The sequence below is a fragment of the Emydura macquarii genome, unplaced genomic scaffold (assembly GCF_026122565.2).
Source record: "Emydura macquarii macquarii isolate MOO-44397 ecotype Brisbane River unplaced genomic scaffold, CSIRO-AGI_Emac_v2 contig_1253, whole genome shotgun sequence".
Taxonomy (NCBI): domain Eukaryota; kingdom Metazoa; phylum Chordata; order Testudines; family Chelidae; genus Emydura; species Emydura macquarii.
The window spans coordinates 80,792,831-80,814,169 of NW_027131390.1; the positions used below are offsets into that span (position 1 = coordinate 80,792,831).

A 21,339-nucleotide genomic window follows, 5' to 3' on the forward strand; every position below is an offset into this window, starting at 1 on the left:
TATGACGTTCTCATGAGCAAACCAGAGAAATGTGGTCTCATGAAATTATTTTGAGGTGGGTGCACAATTGGTTGCAAGACTGTATTAAAAAATTAGTTATCAATGGTTCCCTGTCAAACTGGTAAGGAGCATCTAGTGGGATTCCACAGGGGTCAGTCCTGGGTTCAGTACTATTCAATATTTTCATTAATGACTTGGCTAATAGAGTGAAGAGTATTCTTATAAAATTTGCAAATACCACCTAGCTGTGAGGGGCAGCAAGCATTTAGGAAGACTGCATTAGAATGCAAAATGACCTTGACAAATTGGAGAACTGGTCTGAATTCAAGATCAAATTCCATAAAAACAAATGCAAAGTACTTCACTTAGGAAGGAAAAATCCAATGCACAACTACAAAACAGAGAATAATCAGCTAGGCAGTAGTATTGCTGAAAAGAGTCTGGGAAGTATAGTGGATCACAAACTGAATGAGAGTCAACAATGTGTTGCAGCTGCAAAAAAAAGGCTAATTTCATTTTGGGGTAAATTAACAGGAGTATCACGTGTAAGACATGGGAATTAGTTACTTGGAACTGGTTAGGCTTCAGCTGGAATACTGTATCCAATTTTGGGCACCACACTTCAGGAAAGATGTGGACAAACTGGAGAGTGTCCAGCAGGAAGCAACAAAAATGATAAAAGATTTAGAAAACCTGACTTATAAGGAAAGGTTAGAAAAACTGGGCATATTTAGTATTGAGAAAAAAGACTTTGGGAGGGACCTGATGATAGTCTTCAAATAAGTTAAGGGCTGTTATAAAGAGGATGGTGATCAGTTGTTCTGCATGTGCACTGAAGGTAGGACAAGAAGTAATGGGCTTAATTTGCAGCAACAGAAATTTAAGTTAGATATTAGGAAAAACTTTCTAACTACAAGGGTAGTTAAGCTCTGGAATAGGCTTCCAAGGGAGGTCGTGGAGTCCCCATCATTGGAAGTGTTTAAAAACAAGTTGTACAAACACCTGTCATGGATGGTCTATGTTTACTTGGTCCTGCACAGCACAGGGAGATGGACTTGATGACTTCTCAAAGTCCCTTCCAGCTCTACATTTCCAAGATTCTATGAGAGCTAGCGTATGAATCCTCGAGATGGAAATCACACCCACAACTCAAAGTGTAGACAGCCTGAGAGTCTCTAACCAACTAATGCGATGACAGTTTTTAATGATCTAAACACTTGCTTTAACTATTGTGTCCAGTAACTCCCTCTGGAAATAGAAATGCACACAACAGAAAACACAGGACCCAGTTAGTATGTGTGTGGAGTTTATGAATGGCTTTTGTTCTTTTTGTAAGCCAATACAAGACTTTATCTTTCATTTTCCATGCATGCTAGAGCAACCTGAGAACAAATGATTTCATGAGAATTTTGGCCTTCATTTAAGTAAAATACTAAGTTGCTAGCCCTCACAGTAGAGGAGAAAATCTGAAAATGCAAACCAAGTAGACCCTACAGGCTGAAAATCCAGACAGCAAATTAAGAAAACACAACAGGTTAAATTTTTTAAAATTCTCATGATTTTTAAGATAATCTCTTGATTTGGGGGAGTCTGGCTCATTATTTTTGAATGCCTGGGGTTGGCAATATTATGATTAGGCCAAGGGGAATGGTGGGGACCTGGGTAATAGGATCAAGGACAAGCCACAACTACAGGCAGTTTGCCACAGCAACAGCCACATTCATGCAGCTGCTCTATGTCCTGTCTTCAGGTTAAGGAGGATGATTCCACTGCTCCTCTCCCCTGTGTATCTGTCAAGCAAAACATTTTTATTTGTACTTGCGGAGGGGGATAACCAGAATTTCACTCTCTAACAGTGCTGAGGTATAGATAGAGCTCTTAAAAAGTTAATGACAATATCAACATCTGTATTTATTCTACTGTCAGTATGCATCAAGCATTCCAATAGTTATATTCTTCTATTTGAGAAGTCATCAAAGAAAATTGCAGATTTTCTAAAGCATGTTCCTGCCAATCAACTATAACATGCTATCTCACTGAAATACTCAGCACACACAGAAAGGAACTTAAACATTTCAACTGAAAAACTTATGTTTAAATAGGTTTTAGGCTTACCTATTTAATTAAAATGCCAACACCAAAACAATGAAACACACTTCATGATTTTGTAGAAAATGATTTGCTTTTAAGATAAAGGAAAATTACCAAGACTTTGAAAGTATGTACAGTAGATAGGCATGCTCAATTTTTGGAAATAACAATAATTCACATTAAATAGATTCTTTCATGCAAAACCAAACCATTGATATATAAAAGGAATTAAAATGGGGTCCTTTTTTATATTGCATTGATTGATACCCATATCAAAAGATACCTCGGATTTCAGTATTTTAACCTACTAATTGCACAAGTAAAAATCAGAGTTTCAGTAAGAGAATTTAAGCTACAGTATACTATGGCCTTCCAAAATTTCAACCCAAAAAGTTACTGAAATCAGGATACTTTCAGTACTCAATATTATATTGTTTTTATCCAAGAAACCTCTGGAAATTCCTATTGTGAAAGACAAAAACAACTACAGTAAACACAGTAATCACAAAAAGCACAAAATAAAAAGGTACAACTAACAGAAATCAAGGCAAAATAAACAAGGAGCTTCATAAAGCCTAAATATTTAAAAAGCATACACCAAGCTACTGTACTCCTTTCCATTCAGTAATGGTTTGGTGTTTTGGGAGCCCAGTACAGGGCCTTGGGCATTTTTAACTGTGACTTTCAAATCTTAAAGGGACTCAGATTGAAGGAGACTAGTAAACAAAGGTATAAATAGTAACAATGTATTAAGTGGATTAGGGTCAAATTTTGGTTAGAGTATTGTAAAGTTCAAATACAATATAAAATTCAAGCTTTTAGCTACAGTATTTGTAAGGAACATTCGTTCCTTAAGGTCTTAACCACCATGGACCAACTGCCACTCCCATTGTACCTGCACAACTGAGGGTAGAATTTGGTGACATTTGAAAATACTTCTAATGAGAGGAAGTGGAGGAAGCCAGATTATGGATTTTTGTAATATTAGGCCTGAACCTCAAACATAATTCTATGAACTCATGCAACTCTAACCAAAATGCTCCGGTTTGCCACTTTCTCAATTGATATAAGAAAATGTGTTTAAAAAAAATAGTTTCTAGTCTCAAATATTCCATCTTGTTCCAAATAATGACCATCAACATGTAGGATTCTCTTATAAAATTATCACAGCTTCTGCCAAAGGCCTTAAATATTAATTATTAGCCAATAGCAAAAAGTTGCATGCCAGAAGGAAGCTAAGATGAAGACATGGATGTACATTTTAATTGACCTGAAGCCCAAGCAGGATACGTTTTTATACTACCTCTCAAACCTTCAAGGAACTTACAGAACCCAAAGGGTAGGAGATGAGGGAGATACAGAGATGAGATGAGCCTGTTAGAGACAGACACAACAAAGACAGAGCAAAATAAAGAAATATAAAGATGAATGACACAATTCCATATATTTGGATTATACATTTAATCATGGGTACAAGGACCATATGGAGAAAGGAAGAACAAATATTGGGTGACAATGTTTAAGAATTACATGAGTCTTATTTCAATAATGTTATGAGAAAGCTGTGGATAATAAGTCTTGAGTAAAATTAGTTAGCTTGAAAAGAATGAATGTCAAATACAAAATACAATATTAGATCATTTAATTTAGAATTACTATTATCGGGTCCAGCTGTATTAGCTATACAGAGAAAAGGAAACCTATTAAGAATTTGATCCCGTTTTACTTATGCACCCAAAAACTCTCATTTAAGTCACTGCGTGTCTTGAACAGGCAAGGAATATAGGATCAAGTCTTTAGAGCCAAATTCACCACTGGTGTAAACAGAAGATTCTCTATTGACCTCCGTGTAGTTTCATCTGCTTTTTAGAATAATAGAATCATAGAATATTAGAGTTGGAAGGGACCTCAGGAGGTCATCTAGTCCAACCCCCTGCTCAAAGCAGGACTAACCTCAGCTATATCATCCCAGCCAGGGCTTTGTCAAGCCTCAGCTTAAAAACCTCTAAGGATGGAGATTCCACCACCTCCCTAGGTAACCCATTCCAGTGCTTCACCACCCTCCTAGTGAAAAACTTTTTCCTAATGTCCAACCTAGACCTCCCGTCCTGCAACTTGAGACCGTTGCTCCTTGGTCTGTCATCTGCCACCACCGAGAACAGCCTAGCCCCATCCTCCCTGGAACCCCCTTTCAGGTAGTTAAAGCCCACTATCAAATCTCCCCTCATTCTTCTCTTTTGCAGACTAAACAAGCCCAGTTCCCTCTGCCTCTCCTCATAAGTCCTGTGCTCCAGACCCCTAATCATTTTTGTTGCCCTCCGCTGACTCTCTCCAACTTGTCCACATCCTTTTTGTAGTGGGGGGCCCAAAACTGGACACAATATTCTAAATGTGGCCTCACCAATGCCGAATAGAGGGGAATAATCACTTCCCGTGACCTGCTGGCAATGCCCCTCCTAATGCAGCCCAATATGCTATTAGCCTTTTTGACAACCAGGGCACACTGGTGACTCATATCCAGCTTTTTATCCACTGTTACCCCCAGGTCCTTTTCTGCAGAGCTGCTGCCCAGCTCATCGGTCCCCAGTCTATAGCTGTGCATGGGATTCTTCCTTCCCAAGTGGAGGACTCTGCACTTTTCTTTGTTGAACCTCATTAGATTTCTTTTGGCCCAATCCTCCAGTATGTTTAGGTCACTCTGTATCCTATACCTACCGAGTTTGGGAATTAATGCTTAACTGCAGATAAAAGATTATGAAACTGGGATGAAAATAATGTAAACACATGTAATGCAATTGAACAGTCATTTATAATCTGTGGGCATAAATCAGATCCCCTTACACTAATTTAGCTCCATTACATTCACTTACATCCATAGTAGCAAGTACAAGGAAGTCTAAATTAATGCAATTTACAAACCAAGGAGCTAGAAAAAGGTGTGAGAAGGCATATGACAAAGTAAGATGGAGTCTACTTTGACTCACACTTTCTTATGTAACCCACTGGTGAGTGTGTGTTACAGGGATATTAGTTTTTACAGCCCCCAGCTACACAGTGTCATATCTGTGTCAAATGTAGAGGTGATGATAAGTTGTCTGTTGATAAAGGGGTGTGACTGATTCTAAATGAGTCTCAGTTGGTGTCAGGAACAGAAGAAGGTGCAAGATGGTGTATATTAATGTGGATGGAAAGGGCTATTGTAACTTATATCTTCTTGCACCTAACCGTTAATCACCTGTCCTGCTACCTTCCTTTCCTCAGTTACACCAGCAACAAGTTTTTCTACACTTGGAGCTGGGGTTGGGATTCTCATCTCCAGGACAGAAATCACATACACATATTAGCCCCTCCCCTGAGCCAAGCTTATTTATTATGCACCATGCAGGTTCCTGGATGGCTGAGGAGATGGTATCTGCTACTCAGCTTCCTGGGTCCCTTGAACTCCCCAGGGAGATTACTGATGAAGCCGGGAAGCTGAGTAGCAGGTATCACCTCCTTAGTCACCTAGGAACCTGGATGGCGTGTAATAACAAGCTCAGCTCAGGGGAGGGGCTGAGAGTGCGAGCTGCAGGGGCCTTAGGGGAAGGGCAGGTGTGGAGGAGAGACAGATACGTATCTATCCTCCTATCCACCCAGGCCTTTTAAAATTGTCGGGCCCCTGGGAAATTGTCCCCTTGCCTTGCCTCCGTCAGTGGGCCTGCATGAAACTCACTCTACTTGTTCACTCTGCATGAGACTGTTTCAACAAAAAAGTATGCTTGAATTCTGCTTTGCAGAAACCTGTTCAAAAGTGCAGAAGCCCCAAAAATATTTGTTACCATTCCTGAAATAATACAGAAGTGATGCATCTGGTTGAAGCTAGCTTATGAGGTATACCATTATCTTGATACACAGAAATTTACATATATAATTCTCAAACATCGGGATAAGAATTCTATTAATCTCACTAAAAATATGTGTTACATAGCTTTCCAAACCTGATCTGCAAAGAAGACTCAGTAATGGCAAAGAGTTATATATTTTAAAATTTCACTGGCTTTAACAGCATTTATGCTGAAATATTTTTCCATCCTCCATTCTGGGCATTCAGTGTCAAACTAAGCTTTTTTTTTTTTTAAATATATTTTCCTGTTGTTATGCCAAATTTGAGTGTCACTTTTTATTGGAACATCAAAAGCAGGCTTCTAATTCTCACAGTTTTGATGCTTAATGAAAAGTGAAAGTTAAACACAGCATGGCAGCATTAAAAATGCATGGTAAATCCATAGCACCCTGACATCTTAGCCCTGAAGAGGATGTGAAGAAAAGCCATTCTAAATAAAAGATAATACTACAAAATACAAAGCATATTAATTAGAAGGTCTGATAGATTCACACACAAAGAAAAACAGAGGAAAAACATAAGCACAAATATCTTCCAGTAATGTCATCCTGTTGGTCTAGTGGTGGCACAACAGGTTGTCCCAATATGGGGGATGTGGTTTAAGTCGTGTTCTCAGGCCTTTACTTCCAAGATATCTGGGGTTGGGTGTGCTGCCAAGCAAGCACGTGCAGACATTGGAGAGAGAAGAGGTTGAATCCTTAGCTAAACTAAGCGACACGTGGGGGAAAATGGTGGTGCTAAACCATCTTTCCATGCCCCCACACTGGGGACAACAAGGGCCTAGTGGCTATATACGTTGCAGCAGTCACATAGCACTATATTATCTTTAAACTGCTTGAGGATTCCCTTATGTCAGCGTAAGTCCCTTGTGGTTTAGACAGCATGGTCCCTTTAAAACCTTGTCCTGCGGCATAGGAAGTGCTTGATGTTGCAGGGGGAGGGGAGTCAAGGTAGGGAGAGCATCCAGTGTTGGTAGCTCAAGATAAGAGAGCCTATGGCAAGCAGGTTCTCCCAAAGCAAAGCAGCCGAGAACCAGCCCGAAGCCTGGGAGGGACAGAGCAGCTGACCGGGGCCATTCCAGGATGGGAGCCAGGAGGCGCACCATGCGAGGAATCACCTGAGAAGGACAAACCAGAGCCAGACCCAGTATCACCATCACCCAGAGCTGAATGGGGCTGTGATGAATGGGATATGTGACTTTGCACTAGGAAGAAGGAAGGAGGCTGTAGCTAGTTAAGTGGGGAAGCTGTCACTCTGTATGGGTTTGCAGAGAGCAGCAGAACAGGGAACTAGACGGGTTTTGGGGGGGAGGTTTGCTGGTGTCAAAGACAAACAGGAGCATCCAAGACTCACTGTTGGACTGGAACTCTGGCCAGGATTCCTGAACTCTACGTCTAGATGCTTGGTGTCTATCCTTTTATATTGTGGTATCACTGGGCCTGTAAGTCCTCATGTTGGATATTTTACTGCTGTTTTACCACTTCCCCATCTCCCCCGCCTCCCCATTGTTTTTCTCCATTCATCACCGTTAATAAATATTTCCCTTTTCCCATATTTTTTTTACTATTCGGGGGGAGAGGATGCATGTTTCCTCCAGGAGGAGGTGTTTGGAACAGGTGCCCCTGGAATGGAAGGAAGTTTCCCTGCTGAATTTCTGTCCATGCTTTTTTTGGCTGAAGCCGCCTGCAGAGCAGAGCAGAGCAGACTTCATCTTGGCCATAAAGGCATTATAGTTACACCAGGAAAAATCTTTAGCTGCCTTGTTAGGGCAGATTCTGGTGGCTATGCATTGCCTCAGTAGAACAGAAGATAAGGCTCTGGGACTATGTATCTGGCACTGCTCTCTTTATTACTCTCTGATCATCTCAGAATCAGCATTGATGGGCTCTGAAAAGGGCTACATCCATTTCTTCAGCCTGTGAGGACTGGGAGAGTAAAAGGAGAAAACTGGAGGGATCAGCAAGACTTTAAGGATACCTCAGAAGAGCTGTTCCCTCTCCCACAGGAATGACAAGCCATGGGTGTAATTAAGCCTTTGATCCAATAAATAGAAATAATAGTAAAATAAATTGAACTGTTATTTTAATACAATTTTGAGATTGTGGGAGAGAAGGACATTTTCATACCTTGCAATTGGTCAGAACCTTTTTTACACCCATATGCAGAACATGCCATACACACACACCACACAGAGGCATCAGAAGAAGCAGGCTAAAGTGGAACCACATGCAGGTTTTGCAAGGCTGTCCTCAGGAAGCAAAGACGTTTCTCACAGCACATGCCTGATATATAAGGTTTTTTTGTCTTAATGTTAGGATTGGGGTTTTTTTAACAAATGTAGCTTACTGTACGTTAGTTTTCACAGAAATTGTCTTCATGAGCAATCATTCTAATGATAAGAGCATCTTGCACAATGGCTCTTAGTTTTAAAACAGATGTGAAATTTCCAGCTACAGCTACCAGAAAGAGGCATACCCCATCCACAGACTGCAAAAGCTAGATCATGCCCTCGTTTTACATACACATGCAAGAAAGTAGGGGAACATTAGGCCCTAGGGGAAAAGGCAAGTTTCCCAAGCAGGTGTTGTAGTTACAAAGGCCTGGTCTACACTTACCCGGCGATTCGGCGGCAGTCGACAGGAGTTACGCAAGCTACACAGAATAGCTTGCGTAACTCCCGTTGACTGCTGTATTTCTGTTCTACACGGTGTCTTCACTGCACTGCGCCACTTGAGGAGGTGGTTTACTAACGCTGACTTCCTGAACAATTGAGCGGGTCTACACTTGACCACTCAGTCAATCCAGATAAGTCGATCTGATGACAGCGACTTTGCCGCCATCAATGTAAACATACCCAAAGAAAGGGATGTGTGTGGGAGAATAGCTGGAGAGAGACAAGAACTGAATGTTCACCCTACAAACAAGGAGCTCCTGTCTATGGACAAGGCCCAGAAGGCAGCAGAACTACCAAAGGTGGGTGATTCTGCATACCTTATGAACAGTGCTTTAAGGAAGAGCTACCCATGACAGTGTGAAGAATGATGAGGAGCATCGTACAAAAGGGATGTACAGGAGTCCATGGGCCTGAGACCACGCCGACCCACTAAACAATCTCTCTCCTCTCTGTTCCCCTTATTTTTAAAAGGAGAACAGGGACAGCAACTGCCACTATAGGATGTAGACTGTTGTATTGGATGTGGCACAGCTGCACGGGGGCTCCATGGCCTTGAGGAGAAAATAAATAAATAAACAAACAAACATATGAATAAATAAATAAATAAATAATCATTTTACATTCCTTTGTAAGCAGAAGAGCTAAACTAATTTTGTCCTTTTCTTTCTGAGATGTGCTAAAGCTAACTAATCACATTTGTCCAATAGACAAAGCACATATCCAGTGATCTGAACACAAGAAAAAAAGTGTTGATTTAATGAAATTTAGAATAAGAAATAAACATTTCAAAAAAAGCTCAGCCTTAACACAGGGAACCTTTTTTCTACTTTGAAAAGGCCAATATAGGAAAGTGGCAAGTTGCTAGGTAATACTTCGAGATAAAGAAGAGACATTCCGACCTGCATTGGATTATTAAAAAGCATGCGTGGCATGATCACTATAACTTGGACACAAAGATGATTTACCTTTGTTTAAATATTCCTATGGATATTTTTACTCTTCTAAAATGAATTAAATACAATATAAATAATATAATGAAAATGGTCTGTGGTTCTCACACAAGATTGCAGATTGCATTATAGGGCAGATAATGCCCAGAGCACTCTAAGGCCCTGATATACAAAGCACTTAAGCATGTGTATCTCTGTTCAGAGCCACATTCAAGCACATTGACTTCAATCTGATTTAAAAACAGGCTTAATGGCAATCATATATTTAAATGCTGTCCTGAACAGAGACGTGTTATTGAACTGGAGAGTTCAGTAAATCTCATATGGAATCTGGACAAAATTAGGATGTTCTGGGGTTGTTAGCTACCCAAACTTCAGCCCACATGCAGGAAAGATTCCTGAATTGGGGCTGGTGCCACTTCAACAGCTCTCAGGGCTTTTCTAACAAGCATACTCTAGAGACTATGCAGCATCACTTCCCTACTGTTCATTTGAAGTTCCCTAGTTATTGACTGCAACAGGGATTATGGAGCGCAATCTTCAGTAAGAGTGGGACGGTTTCCTCCCTCCCACTGCTGAAATTGCGGGGCAGGAACATTAAAGCAATAACTTGTTTAATGTTCACATTCCTCGGGATACTTATTTAAAGCCAGCAGCAAACTTACATTAGTATTGCATGGAAAGTTATATTAAAAAAGAAAGAACACATAACTGAGAATGGTCTATTTAGCCTTTCTCTTGTGCATGCATGTACAACAGATACACACTTTAATTTAAAGTGTGGATTCTTTCCTACTCTCAAAATAAATTATTTTCAATTCCTTATTCCATCACACAGAAACCATCTTCCTATTTAATGTCCTTTTCAGATTAAATTACATTCAGCCTTCCAGGTCTCTGATTCCCCCCAGGAAAGGAGCTAGGCTTGGAAGACTGTGTAAAATCTACATTACAGGGCTACCACCAAGGGGTATTCCGTATTTGGAACAAAGAGTAGACTCTACTGCATTGTAGATCAGAAGACTCATGAAGTCTGTGCAAGTCAGAAGCCATGGAGGAAATTTCAAGCTCACTAAAATCCTTGGAATATCTTCTTCATGATAAATTACCGCCCTGCTGCTTTCACTGATCTCTGACTCAAGTACATGAACATAACTAGTTAGTACCACAGATTTGGAGAATCTTGGGGTATATTTACATTTCAAGCTGGAAGGTGTAAATTACACCACACCTCTGCTAGCTCTCATTGAGTTAGCATGCTAGAAATAGAGTGTAACCTATTCTCCCCTATTATAAAAGTTTATCTTAAACCAAACTTTTGTCATAAAAGTACTCACAATCTTGCTTCTTTTTTTCCCCTTGTAATGCAATTCTCTGAAAAGTGACTCTATAAAAACAACAATGCTGGTTCCATCTTTATTATGTCTCAGTGGCTTTCATTTATAAACGAAAACTTTATTTTTTCCTAACTGCCAACTCTGCAAACTCAATCTAGAATCTAAAAGACAATTGCAGTTCCTTTTTACTTCATGAACCATCCTTCAGATTCTCCAGAGATAAATGGACTAAAAAGTAGTAAACACGTAGTTCTGTAACTAAATACAATAGTTGTGTCTCTGAATATGTACAAGGAGCAGCTCTGTAGAATAAAAGCTGCCATTTTTACATAGTCACTTTTCACATCAGAACCACACTTTGAATACTGTGAATACCGCAGCAGACATTAGGCTTAGAGGGAGAAAGTATATGCTATAAAAAGGCTTTGAAACACAGAATAATGCCACACGTTACCATTTTTGTCCATGGAATGAGGCTCAGACTGTTTCTTCCCAATATCAGCAAAGGATCTGACAATTGGAATCCTGTTGCTTAACTTCTTCTGATTCTGATGGTGGTGCTGCTTCAGTAAAGCTTCGTGCACTCTGTGACGGATATCTTCGCTGAGCTGCCCCGAGCCAACTTGTTGGTCAAGAATCATATCTGAAAAATAAATACAAAACTCTAATCTAATGAACAGAGAGAGGAAATTATGTTATTAATAATTACGGTTGCCAAATAATAATATATGGAATTACTAGTGAAGGGCCCCGGTCCCACATTCCTTACTCAAGTATTAAATCAGGCAGCTTCCTCCTTCTTGCTACCTGGGCCTACCAGTGGGGGAGCAATGAGAGCACAAGAGAGAAAGGCTCCCTGCTTTCATTTGCAGGGTCTGGAACTGGCACAACATGACCCACAGCAGCTAAGAGATTAAATTGCTAGGAAGTCCTGCTCAGCCCCAGATCAGAGCATGCCCAGAGTGGATGTAATCTTCAGGAAATTTAGCTGGAAAGCTCTAGCATGTCTCCACTGAGCATGAGCGGGCTACACTTTTTCAAATGCTTATAACTTGACCAAATCCGGGCACTTTTTCCTGGGGGTGGCAAAAGGCAAGTTCCTGACACAGAGGCCAGCCCTGCACTAAATGTAAAGTCCCTTATCCAAAGCCTGGAGACCTTAGAGCATTTACAAAGCAAATATCACCAGAATTTTTTAATATGGACAAAACAATGTATTTTTCTCATCCTTGTTCTTGGAAACAACTGACATGCTGTGTCTTAAATTTTTTCCAAAACAAAACAAAAAAAACCCTAAAGCAGATACCTGGCATGGAAAATGTCAGCCCAAACCACTGAAGTTTGGCAAAGTTATAATGAAACATCTTTTTGATATTACCATATCAAAAACTTTTCAGATATCTGTTTCAGAGAATTTTGAAATGTTAGAGTTTCAATTCCAAAACAGAACACAACCAAATTTCAAAATCCCCTGCGAAATGGAATTATCTGTCTCTCCCCAGCTCCATTTGCCACTACTAGCTGCTTCAGAAGAAAATGCAAGAAATCCTACAGTAGTCAGTTATGAGAGATCCTGTCACCAGAGAAATTTCCTCCCGATCCCAATAGTTACTGGTTGGCTTATACCTAGAAGCATGGGGGTTTATTTCCATTCCAGAACTCCTGGGATTTTTACACACACGCAAACACACACACACACCTCTGAGTCTGGATGGCCAGTTTTCCATATAAATGTCCCATGCTTTTTTAATCCTCCTGAGCTGTGGCCTCACTGATACCTTGTGGCAATTAGTTCCACAGGTTAATTATACATTTGTGTGAAAATGTACTCCTATCAGTTTCAAATTTGCCACCTTTCAGTTTCACTGAATGTCTTTTTGGTCTTTAATTTTGAGAAACAGTAAATATAAGTTCCTGACCTATCTGCTTTAGATCATTCATTATATTGTATAAGTTTGTCGTGTTGCCTCTCATTTGTCTCCTCTCGAAGACAAATGGTATACCTCCTGCAATATTTGGCCTACCAAGAGCCAGTTCAACATTGGGCCCAAGTTAGGGTAGACTCCAGACTAATAGCGCTAAATTGCACTCGCTTGTAACCATCTCCCAAGGAACCATATTTCCTCCAGTGAGCAATGGAACACACCATATTCCACCAACCCCTGCTCCTTCCATCACAACACTTGTAAAGTTGTTTATGGCCCCTTGCACTGCTAGCACACTGCCTTGCTAAAGGGTTAGAGCATGAGCTGAGAATCTGGCCCTAAATGCCTATTTTACAAACTAATCTATGATTAAGTAGATGAAAATACATATTTTCATGTCATTTGTCATGGTCCAAATCTTGTGGGAAGGTTTTGTTCCCTCACCTCTCCCCATGCGCCCACACAAGATCACAATCTGGCTCTAAATTACTAAGCGATGCACTGATAATGCTTTCAATAAACAGCAGAAAGACATGTAAAATAAGAATATACAGCAAAACTACCACCACATTACTCAGAAACAATGAATAAATAGGAACCCAATCCTGTAAGCAAAGCCATGAGCCCATGCTGAGTCCCATTGTATGGAGGCATGGCTGGGACTTGGGCCTAAATAAGGTAAATTATTATGCAGGTATCAGAATGAAAAGCTTCAGCATGAAATCCACTAACAGAAAATATTAAGAGGTATTATTCATTTTTAAGGGGAAAGACACTATCGAGTTGATGTATTTCATTTTGGGGAAAAAAATCTTGTTGGCAACAGTAGCTAATTCTTAAAAGCAAAAAAAGAAACATATATTCCACAGCAAATAAATCAGCAACATTTGAGCACAAAATGTCCTTGCATATCTATTAGGAGAAATCGTGCTACACAGAAATGGTGATATAATGAGCTGAGTCAGAAACTTGCAGTACTGAAAATTCAGACAGTTCTTGAGTCTGTTCTCAATACAGGTTCATATCTACCAGTTAATTCAGTGGTGAAGCAAGCAGAGCAGAAAAATAAATAAAAGGTAGAGATGTCATAAGCAGAGACAGATTGGGTCAAGTCTTTGATAGCTGCCAAGAGCTGAAGAACAAAAAACTTTAAATAAGTACTCAGGTAAAATGCACGGTGAAATTGCAAAATTCAGCAATGCACTGAATGTACATATATTGTTGCTTTTGTAAATTTCAGAGCAACCACACAATAAACTAATGTGTCACATATAGATGCAGTAAGAGTTGTGAGGATGGATTACACAGAAAGTGCCTGTCTACATGAGTCATTACTGGTATACCATCAAAGGATCCACAGTTCTATACACTTATATATAGATTGAAAGACAAGAATAGATATTTAGAGAGAGATGTAGACATACACATAGTACTTCTATCTCTGTATAACTGCAGAAACAGAGTGAAAAGAAAAATATGCTTGAAGTTGTTATTATTACTATTATTATTATTATTTTCATAGTATCCTAAAGCATATTAGGAACGTTACAAACATAATAAAGGTAGGTCCCTGCTATAAAGAACTAACAATATATGAAGACAAAAATGGGAGAAAGCATGGTGATTTTTAAAATAGTTTACATAGAGAATTAGAAGATCATTGTTCGAAGTACTGTGGGAAAGGTAGGCGTTACGATGGAGAGGTAGATTTGTATGACATACATGATACACGGAATGCGGGCATGAGGAAAATGAATTTGGCTACAGCATTTTGGTCAGATTGGAGGAGAATGAGGTGGGTGATGGAAGGCAAGAGAGGAGGTTACAGGTGTTGGGGGGAGAGATTATTAAGGCATTGCCTAGGGTTTTTTTAGTAGGAATCAAATGCCAGGGAAGGATTTGGGGTATGTAGTAAAGGAAGAACAAACAATTCCTGGAAAAAATGTCTCAGTTACAGCCTCATTCTGCTGCTGCTGCTTCAGGGACAGCCTCTGCCCTTGAGGGTGAGCATCTCTCCCTTTAGCGGGTAGCTTTCCACGTCACAACTGCAGAAATGGCTTTTGCTAGTGCCTTGCTCCACTGTAGTAGGGGGGAAGTATTGAGTAAGAACAGAAAAATCACTCAAGGCCTTTGTGTGAAAGCACAATTGAATGTGGTTTTTTTTTTTCTTTCATTTCCCCTAGTCAAGAGACAAATGGCACAATATGCAGACACAGATTTGCTTCTTCAGTATTGCTCTCAATGAAGCATGAATCAAACTCGGCAAGCAGAAGAGGCAGCTCCTAGAGCAGGCAAATCTGGGATGGTGACTGGTCATCATCCTGCCTGTGAGAATGTGTCAGACAGTGGAACCCAGCATGTGCATGGTCACAGACTGAGCCTGTATTAGTGTGTTTGCAGTATTCCCTACAGTCAAATGGGCACTATGACAAATATCATGGTACATTTAAGTGCTGATAATCAATATGTCAATATTTAAGACATTTCCCTTTTGCATAAAAATATCTGGAAGGGAGACATTACAAATCCTACCTACAAAACTCTCTGGCTCCTTTATTCTCACAGATCTGCAATATGCTCCAGACAGGGCTGCAGAAAGGCTGGCAGGAAAACTTCTTGTGGTCATGGAGCACACAACAAAAACCATTACATCATCTGCTTATCCCCAAGCTCCCCAGCACATCCATTTTGGTTGCCATTTGGCCTATTTGATTTCCTCCCCTTCCCACTGGCCTGACTGCGCTCCAGCCATGTTCACTGGCGTCCACAGCACACATAGGGGTAGTCATTGCTGCTCACAGATGCAGTGACTAATTTAATTTTTGTTTCCTGAAGAAGCTATGCTGTGCTGGAAGGAACCATGGCTTTTCCCTGACTTCTCCCCTACATTCCACCCAGCCAACCCTTTTCTGCAAAACCTGGTTGTCAATATGGATTTAATGTTGAAGGGGAATGGAGTGGTTATGGGTGGAGAGGGGGAATGGGAAATGTTCCACTGTTGCACTTCCATTGTTGCAGCCTATCAGTGGTTTCAAGTGCAGGAGGGCTAGTGCAGCTAGTGCTCAGCTGGTTGCTGACAGTTTTGTTGTCATGTTGTCTAGGCCTGCTCTAAGCAGGTTTTAGTGGCACAATGGTAAAAATGCCAGTGTTCTGCATGCACCATGTTGCCAACTCTTGTGATTTCATCATGAGTTTCACACTATCTGAGGATTCTTTTAAAGCCCCTACTGCTGGACTCTAGAGATTGCATAAGAATTTCAGGATTCATTCAAAAAACAAAAAACAAAACACCCAAAAACCATTTCTAGCCCTCATGATTGTAGAGAAAAGCTTGAAAACACTAAGCCAGTGCATCATAAAGTCTCAGAAATCAGATGTCAAATAGAGAGAACTCTTTAAAACACCAAATCTGATTATTTCTGACATCTGATTCATGATTTTGGAATTAGTGGGGTTGGCGATCTTGCATTGCCACCAGCCGTTGAGCTGCACCAGTGGAAGGAAAAGAGTGAAAATTTTCCAAAATATCTACTGTTGAAAAAGCCTGTGCAACTGTTTCCCCTCCACATGATCAATACAGTTTCCCTGACTTCCACACCAAAGAACAGAGCAAAGGATTTATGCCTATATCTTCACGGCATTGTCTCTCTACCTCTAGCGATGGCAAATCTCTAGGGCACACACTTACCTCTCTCTCTGGCTATTACTGCAATACGAGCTAGGGGTGCTATTCCCAGTTCACATACAGATATTTATGCTAGATCTCATTGAGCCATCATAAGCATAAATAGTAGTATAGCTGAAGTAGCACAGGTTATAGCAATGGAAGCAAAGCTTAGCCCCGCCAAGTACATCTCCATTGATTTCAAGCAGATTTGTACTCGGCACAGCAAAGCTGCACTTCCACTGCTGTGGGTACTGCTGCTATCCTGCTATTTATACTCTCAGGAGCTCAACAAGAGCTAGCATGAGTAGGTGCATACGAGCTGGGAACCACGCCCCTAGCTCTCAGTATATATATAGCCTTACAGTACCAAACTCCAGGGCACTTTCCTCTCTGCAGCTGTACAAAGACAACGTACTTTTCCAAAAAAACCCATCCCTCTTTCACAATACATAAAACCCTTCAGAGGCCCCGTTGACATATAGATGCTATTTAACTTCAGGCTTTTCAAGGTGGTATCACAACTACAGTATGCAACTCTTTGAGAAGTAAACTATGTAGAAGAATTAGGCATATCATTCAGCCACATTCTATTACTGTGTGTAGTTAGTGGATGTGGTAACACAGAATTTTGCATGGGAAACGTTGACACTGACAAAGCCTTAAGGCTCTTAACAGCTTTTGTCAGTAAGAAAATCTTGGTTTGCAAAGAAACAGTGAAGAAAATACTGTTCATTTTTTAAGCAGAAAATTCATCCTTCTAGGTCAGTTTTTTAAGAAAGATTCAAAGAAACTTGGATTTCTTTATATTTAATTTCAAGATCTTTCCCCAGTCAGACTCATTTAAAACATTCTCCTTTTACACTGTCTATAACTCAATTCTGTGATTAAGAAATACTTAACAAAAGAGAGTGAAACATGCAACATTAGACCACTTCATCATAATCCAAGGCCTAATAATGATCTATCAACCATGTAATTTGGAAGCCAAAAGAACAAACAGGCCCAACCTTTCTCCCACTGAAGTCATGTACAGTATTCAAATCGATTTCAATGGGAACAGGATCAAGTCAAAACCACGAGTATGAACCATTAATGTGAGTGACGTCAATGGGAACATTCACTGGGAACTGGATTTGGCCCTTAATTATTATTAATTACTATTATTGGGCCCTTAATTATTGAGATTTGCAGAGTCACCTAAGGGATTTGGATTCCCACTTTCCATTAAAATGAAGGGAAATAATACATACAAATTCCTTGGGCAGCTTTGAAAATCTAAGCCTACTGAGTCCAAACCTGCCCAAGTTCCCAGAGCTGCCACTAACTTCAGCAGCACTTTTGAGGTCCTTAGGCCCTTGCAGTTCCAGACGCTACATTTGCTATTGAAGACTACACCAGACATTTGAATAATTCATATCTTTCTGTCACAGCAATACAAACCAAACAGTTCTTCGTACTGAAAAAGCTATAATTTTCTACAAACCTTAAATTCCTACTTTCCTTCTAGACAAAATTAACAGCTCCCATGTCAGGGTGAAAAATGTGAATAATTAAAATCTTCATTCTATTCTCACAGAAGATCACAAAAGAGACAAATTTTGCCCTGGAGCAACTCCACTGTTTTCACACACCAGATTTACACTGGAGTAACTGTGAGCAGTACTTGACCAATGATCTAATTTTTAACCACTCCAAAATAGCAGCTAAAATCTATTAGACGCTTAGGACTTGCCCCCTATGCCAGTGAGCAAGGAAAGGTAAAGGTCCAAAGAACATGTCTGCACACCTTTTTTCTCTGCTGTGCAGCAACTGGGCACAGTGAAGGTCCTCCAGATCAAGAGGGTCAATTCTTCTGCTGTAAATTGTCTCAGTCCCATTGGCTTCAAAGGAGCTGTGCCAGTTTACACCAGCAGAGAATTTGACCCAAGAAACACAGAAACACCACAGGGGTAGTGAAGCTAGTTCAACCTTTAAAACTGCCATTGTGCGATACAATGAATCAAAATGTGTGACAAATGACCAGAAAGTGGAATCCTTGGGTTTTGTTGTCTGTCATGCCATAATCAATAGATAAGAGTTTATTAAGCTCAAAACCTCAAAATGGATATTTTGTCTACATGTGAATTCAATAAACCAGTTTAAAAAAAACAAACAACATTGGACAAACAAATTCTGTCATGGACAACCATATATGTTCCCAGCATGGACTCTCAGCAGGATTTGAATCTAGGACCTAGATCCCCAACCCATACCTCTATCACTTGAGCTGTTACTCTCTGGTTTGATCAGCCACTAAAGGGGGATGAGACACAAGCTTTCCCAGTGAGTTACACAACTATTTATTAGACAGCAGCCGAATGTTGGAGATCAGGCTTCCTGGGTTCTGTTTCTGGCTCGAGGAGGGGAGGGTGTCTAGTGGTTACAATAGTGGTTATAAGCGGATTAGCTAAAATCATAGATTAGACAACATAGAGGCCATGTTGAGTACATTTATTTATTTGAAGGGATTTGCTGTTTGCCTAAAACACAATAAGTACAAACAAAATAAAATGTGAGGCCAGAGAATCATGCAACAAAGAAAGTACCATCACTAAAGGCTGACCAAAAAGTCTTTGAGCCAAACAATAGAAAATAGAATCATATGCCGAGTGCTAGAACCTATTGGGTTCTTTCAGTGGTTAGTCAACAGACCAGATGGTAATATAAGAATTTGCATGGATCCAAAGGAACTAAATGAAAATATCAATAGAAAACAGTTTTATCTGCCAATTTGAACTGAAATAATGGAACGTAGAACAAAATAAAGTAAATCTCTAAATTGGATGTTGTAGCTATGTTCTGGCAAAAACCTCTTGAAAAGACAAGTTCCAAAATACACTATCTGCATGAGAGATTCTTGAGACTTCATTTTGGCATATGCTCTGCACTAGAGTGATCAATAGACTACTACAGTTCAGAGGAATTTCTTGGATATTAGTGTGTAATGATTGCATATTAATCTGGGAGCTACACCAGAGAGACACGACAAACGACTATGTTATTATACTCACACATAGGTAAAAGTGATTTAAAACTGAAGAAAAGGAAATGTGTTTTTAAACAGACTGAAGTCAAAAGTCAAAAGTGAAGTATTTTTCAATGAGGGAATAAAATCAGACAAAGAAAAATTAATAGCAAATTAAGAAATGCCAAAAACATGCCTTCTAAAAGATGTACAATATTTGAAGTGAAAATTCATCTCAGGAAACACAGCTAAAATGAAAATATATTATTTCTGACTACAGCATTGTAGATATGCATAGCACTTTATCAACAGATACAGATAGACAGGTCCCTGCCCCAGCAAGTTCACAGTCTTACAGATCTTTTTTTAAATAGAGACAAAACTAGAATAGAAAACAAAACATAATGAAGAACGGATACGAGGAAGAATGGGATAATTTGAAAACTCCCATCACAACATGAGTGGCACATCTTAGTGCAACAACATTAAAAACATTGTTCACCTGTAGATTTTACCTCAAGCCCATGTTAAGAAAATCTTTTAAAAACATATACTCAAACAAAGAAAGAGTCTAGGGCTTTGTTCTGGATATTTAACACTTCAGTGAATAAAGAAAGTGTTTATGTGGATTAAAAGTCTTGTCTGAAGCAGACAAAAACCCTTGATCACAATCCAGCAATGCAGGTTAAGTGAAACTCCTTCAGCAACAGAAAGACTGTTGTTGCATTCACAAAAGTGTAATTGGAAACAGACAGCAAGAAACAAGCATTTCTCCATAACACAGTCTCCAGGCAAATAAATTGAAAATATATGTATATAATTGTTTTACTTGGTACAATCAGAATGACATGTCTTACATAGAATAATGTGGAAAATTATCCATAGTCAGACTATTCAAATCCTATGCAAAGTTACAAAAAGGTAAAAAATAGCAGAAAAAACCACAGAAACCAATTATGAACCACAAAGATAAGGGTTTAGAGATTAACTGAGGAGTGTTACTAAAAGCAAAACTGCATAAATGTTAGTGGACTGGCCTAGCATAAACATGGACAGAAGGCAATACTGCAAGAGTTGAACAATTTTCTGAAGAAATTGAAGCCAACAGGCAAGAGAACCTATGACAGCAGTGAAAGGTTGGGATTGACCTATGTACTCAGGGATGCTCTGTGATATCCAGGAACTGTTTCTTTAATTTTTCTAAGTATCAGTATTATCCAATACAAGCAGAACTCCTGTCATTCCTAGGATCAAACCAATGTTTCCAAAATGTGGTGTATCGTAAGTGGAACTACAACAACTAATAATGGGTAACTGTTTAGTAAAAAAGACTTTAAAGAATTTGCTGATAAGTACAAATTTCATCATTACACTTCAGTCCAGGACTTACTTTATACAGGGGAAAAAACCAACCTTTCCTTTTAACTGGAACCATCAGAGTTGTATACATACACAGCAAGTCTATGTAACTATGTGACCTTATTACTGTTAAACCCCCTCCTTCCTCCTCAATCCTTTCTGTTTGCCACATTCATTTGTTGCATTTTTTTGCAAACTTTTAAGAGCCCAGACCACATCTTCCTTTGTGTTTGTACCATACCTAGAACAATGAAGCCTGATCGTGGCTGGAACTTGCCAGTACGACTGCAATTCAAATAATAATAATAGCAGGACATCCCTAATCAAATGGGCTAGCAGCTTTATTTATAATAGTGAAAATTTTCTTCAGAAAACCTCAAGGCAGCAAGGAAGACACAAACCTAATGGAGTTGCAGAAAAATAGCCTCAGAGTGAGGTGAAACACTTGC

At 39.7% G+C, this 21,339-nt stretch overlaps 1 protein-coding gene across 2 annotated transcripts in view; it reads right to left on the reverse strand.

Moving 5' to 3' along the window:
- SLC4A10 (solute carrier family 4 member 10) overlaps positions 1-21,339 on the reverse strand; it is a 171,542-nt gene that overhangs the window by 65,888 nt on the left and 84,315 nt on the right. For both annotated transcript variants that reach the window (XM_067549364.1, XM_067549362.1), the window contains exon 6: positions 11,390-11,578. In XM_067549364.1, the coding sequence (XP_067405465.1) occupies positions 11,390-11,578 (189 nt within the window). The remainder of the gene's footprint in view (positions 1-11,389; positions 11,579-21,339) is intronic.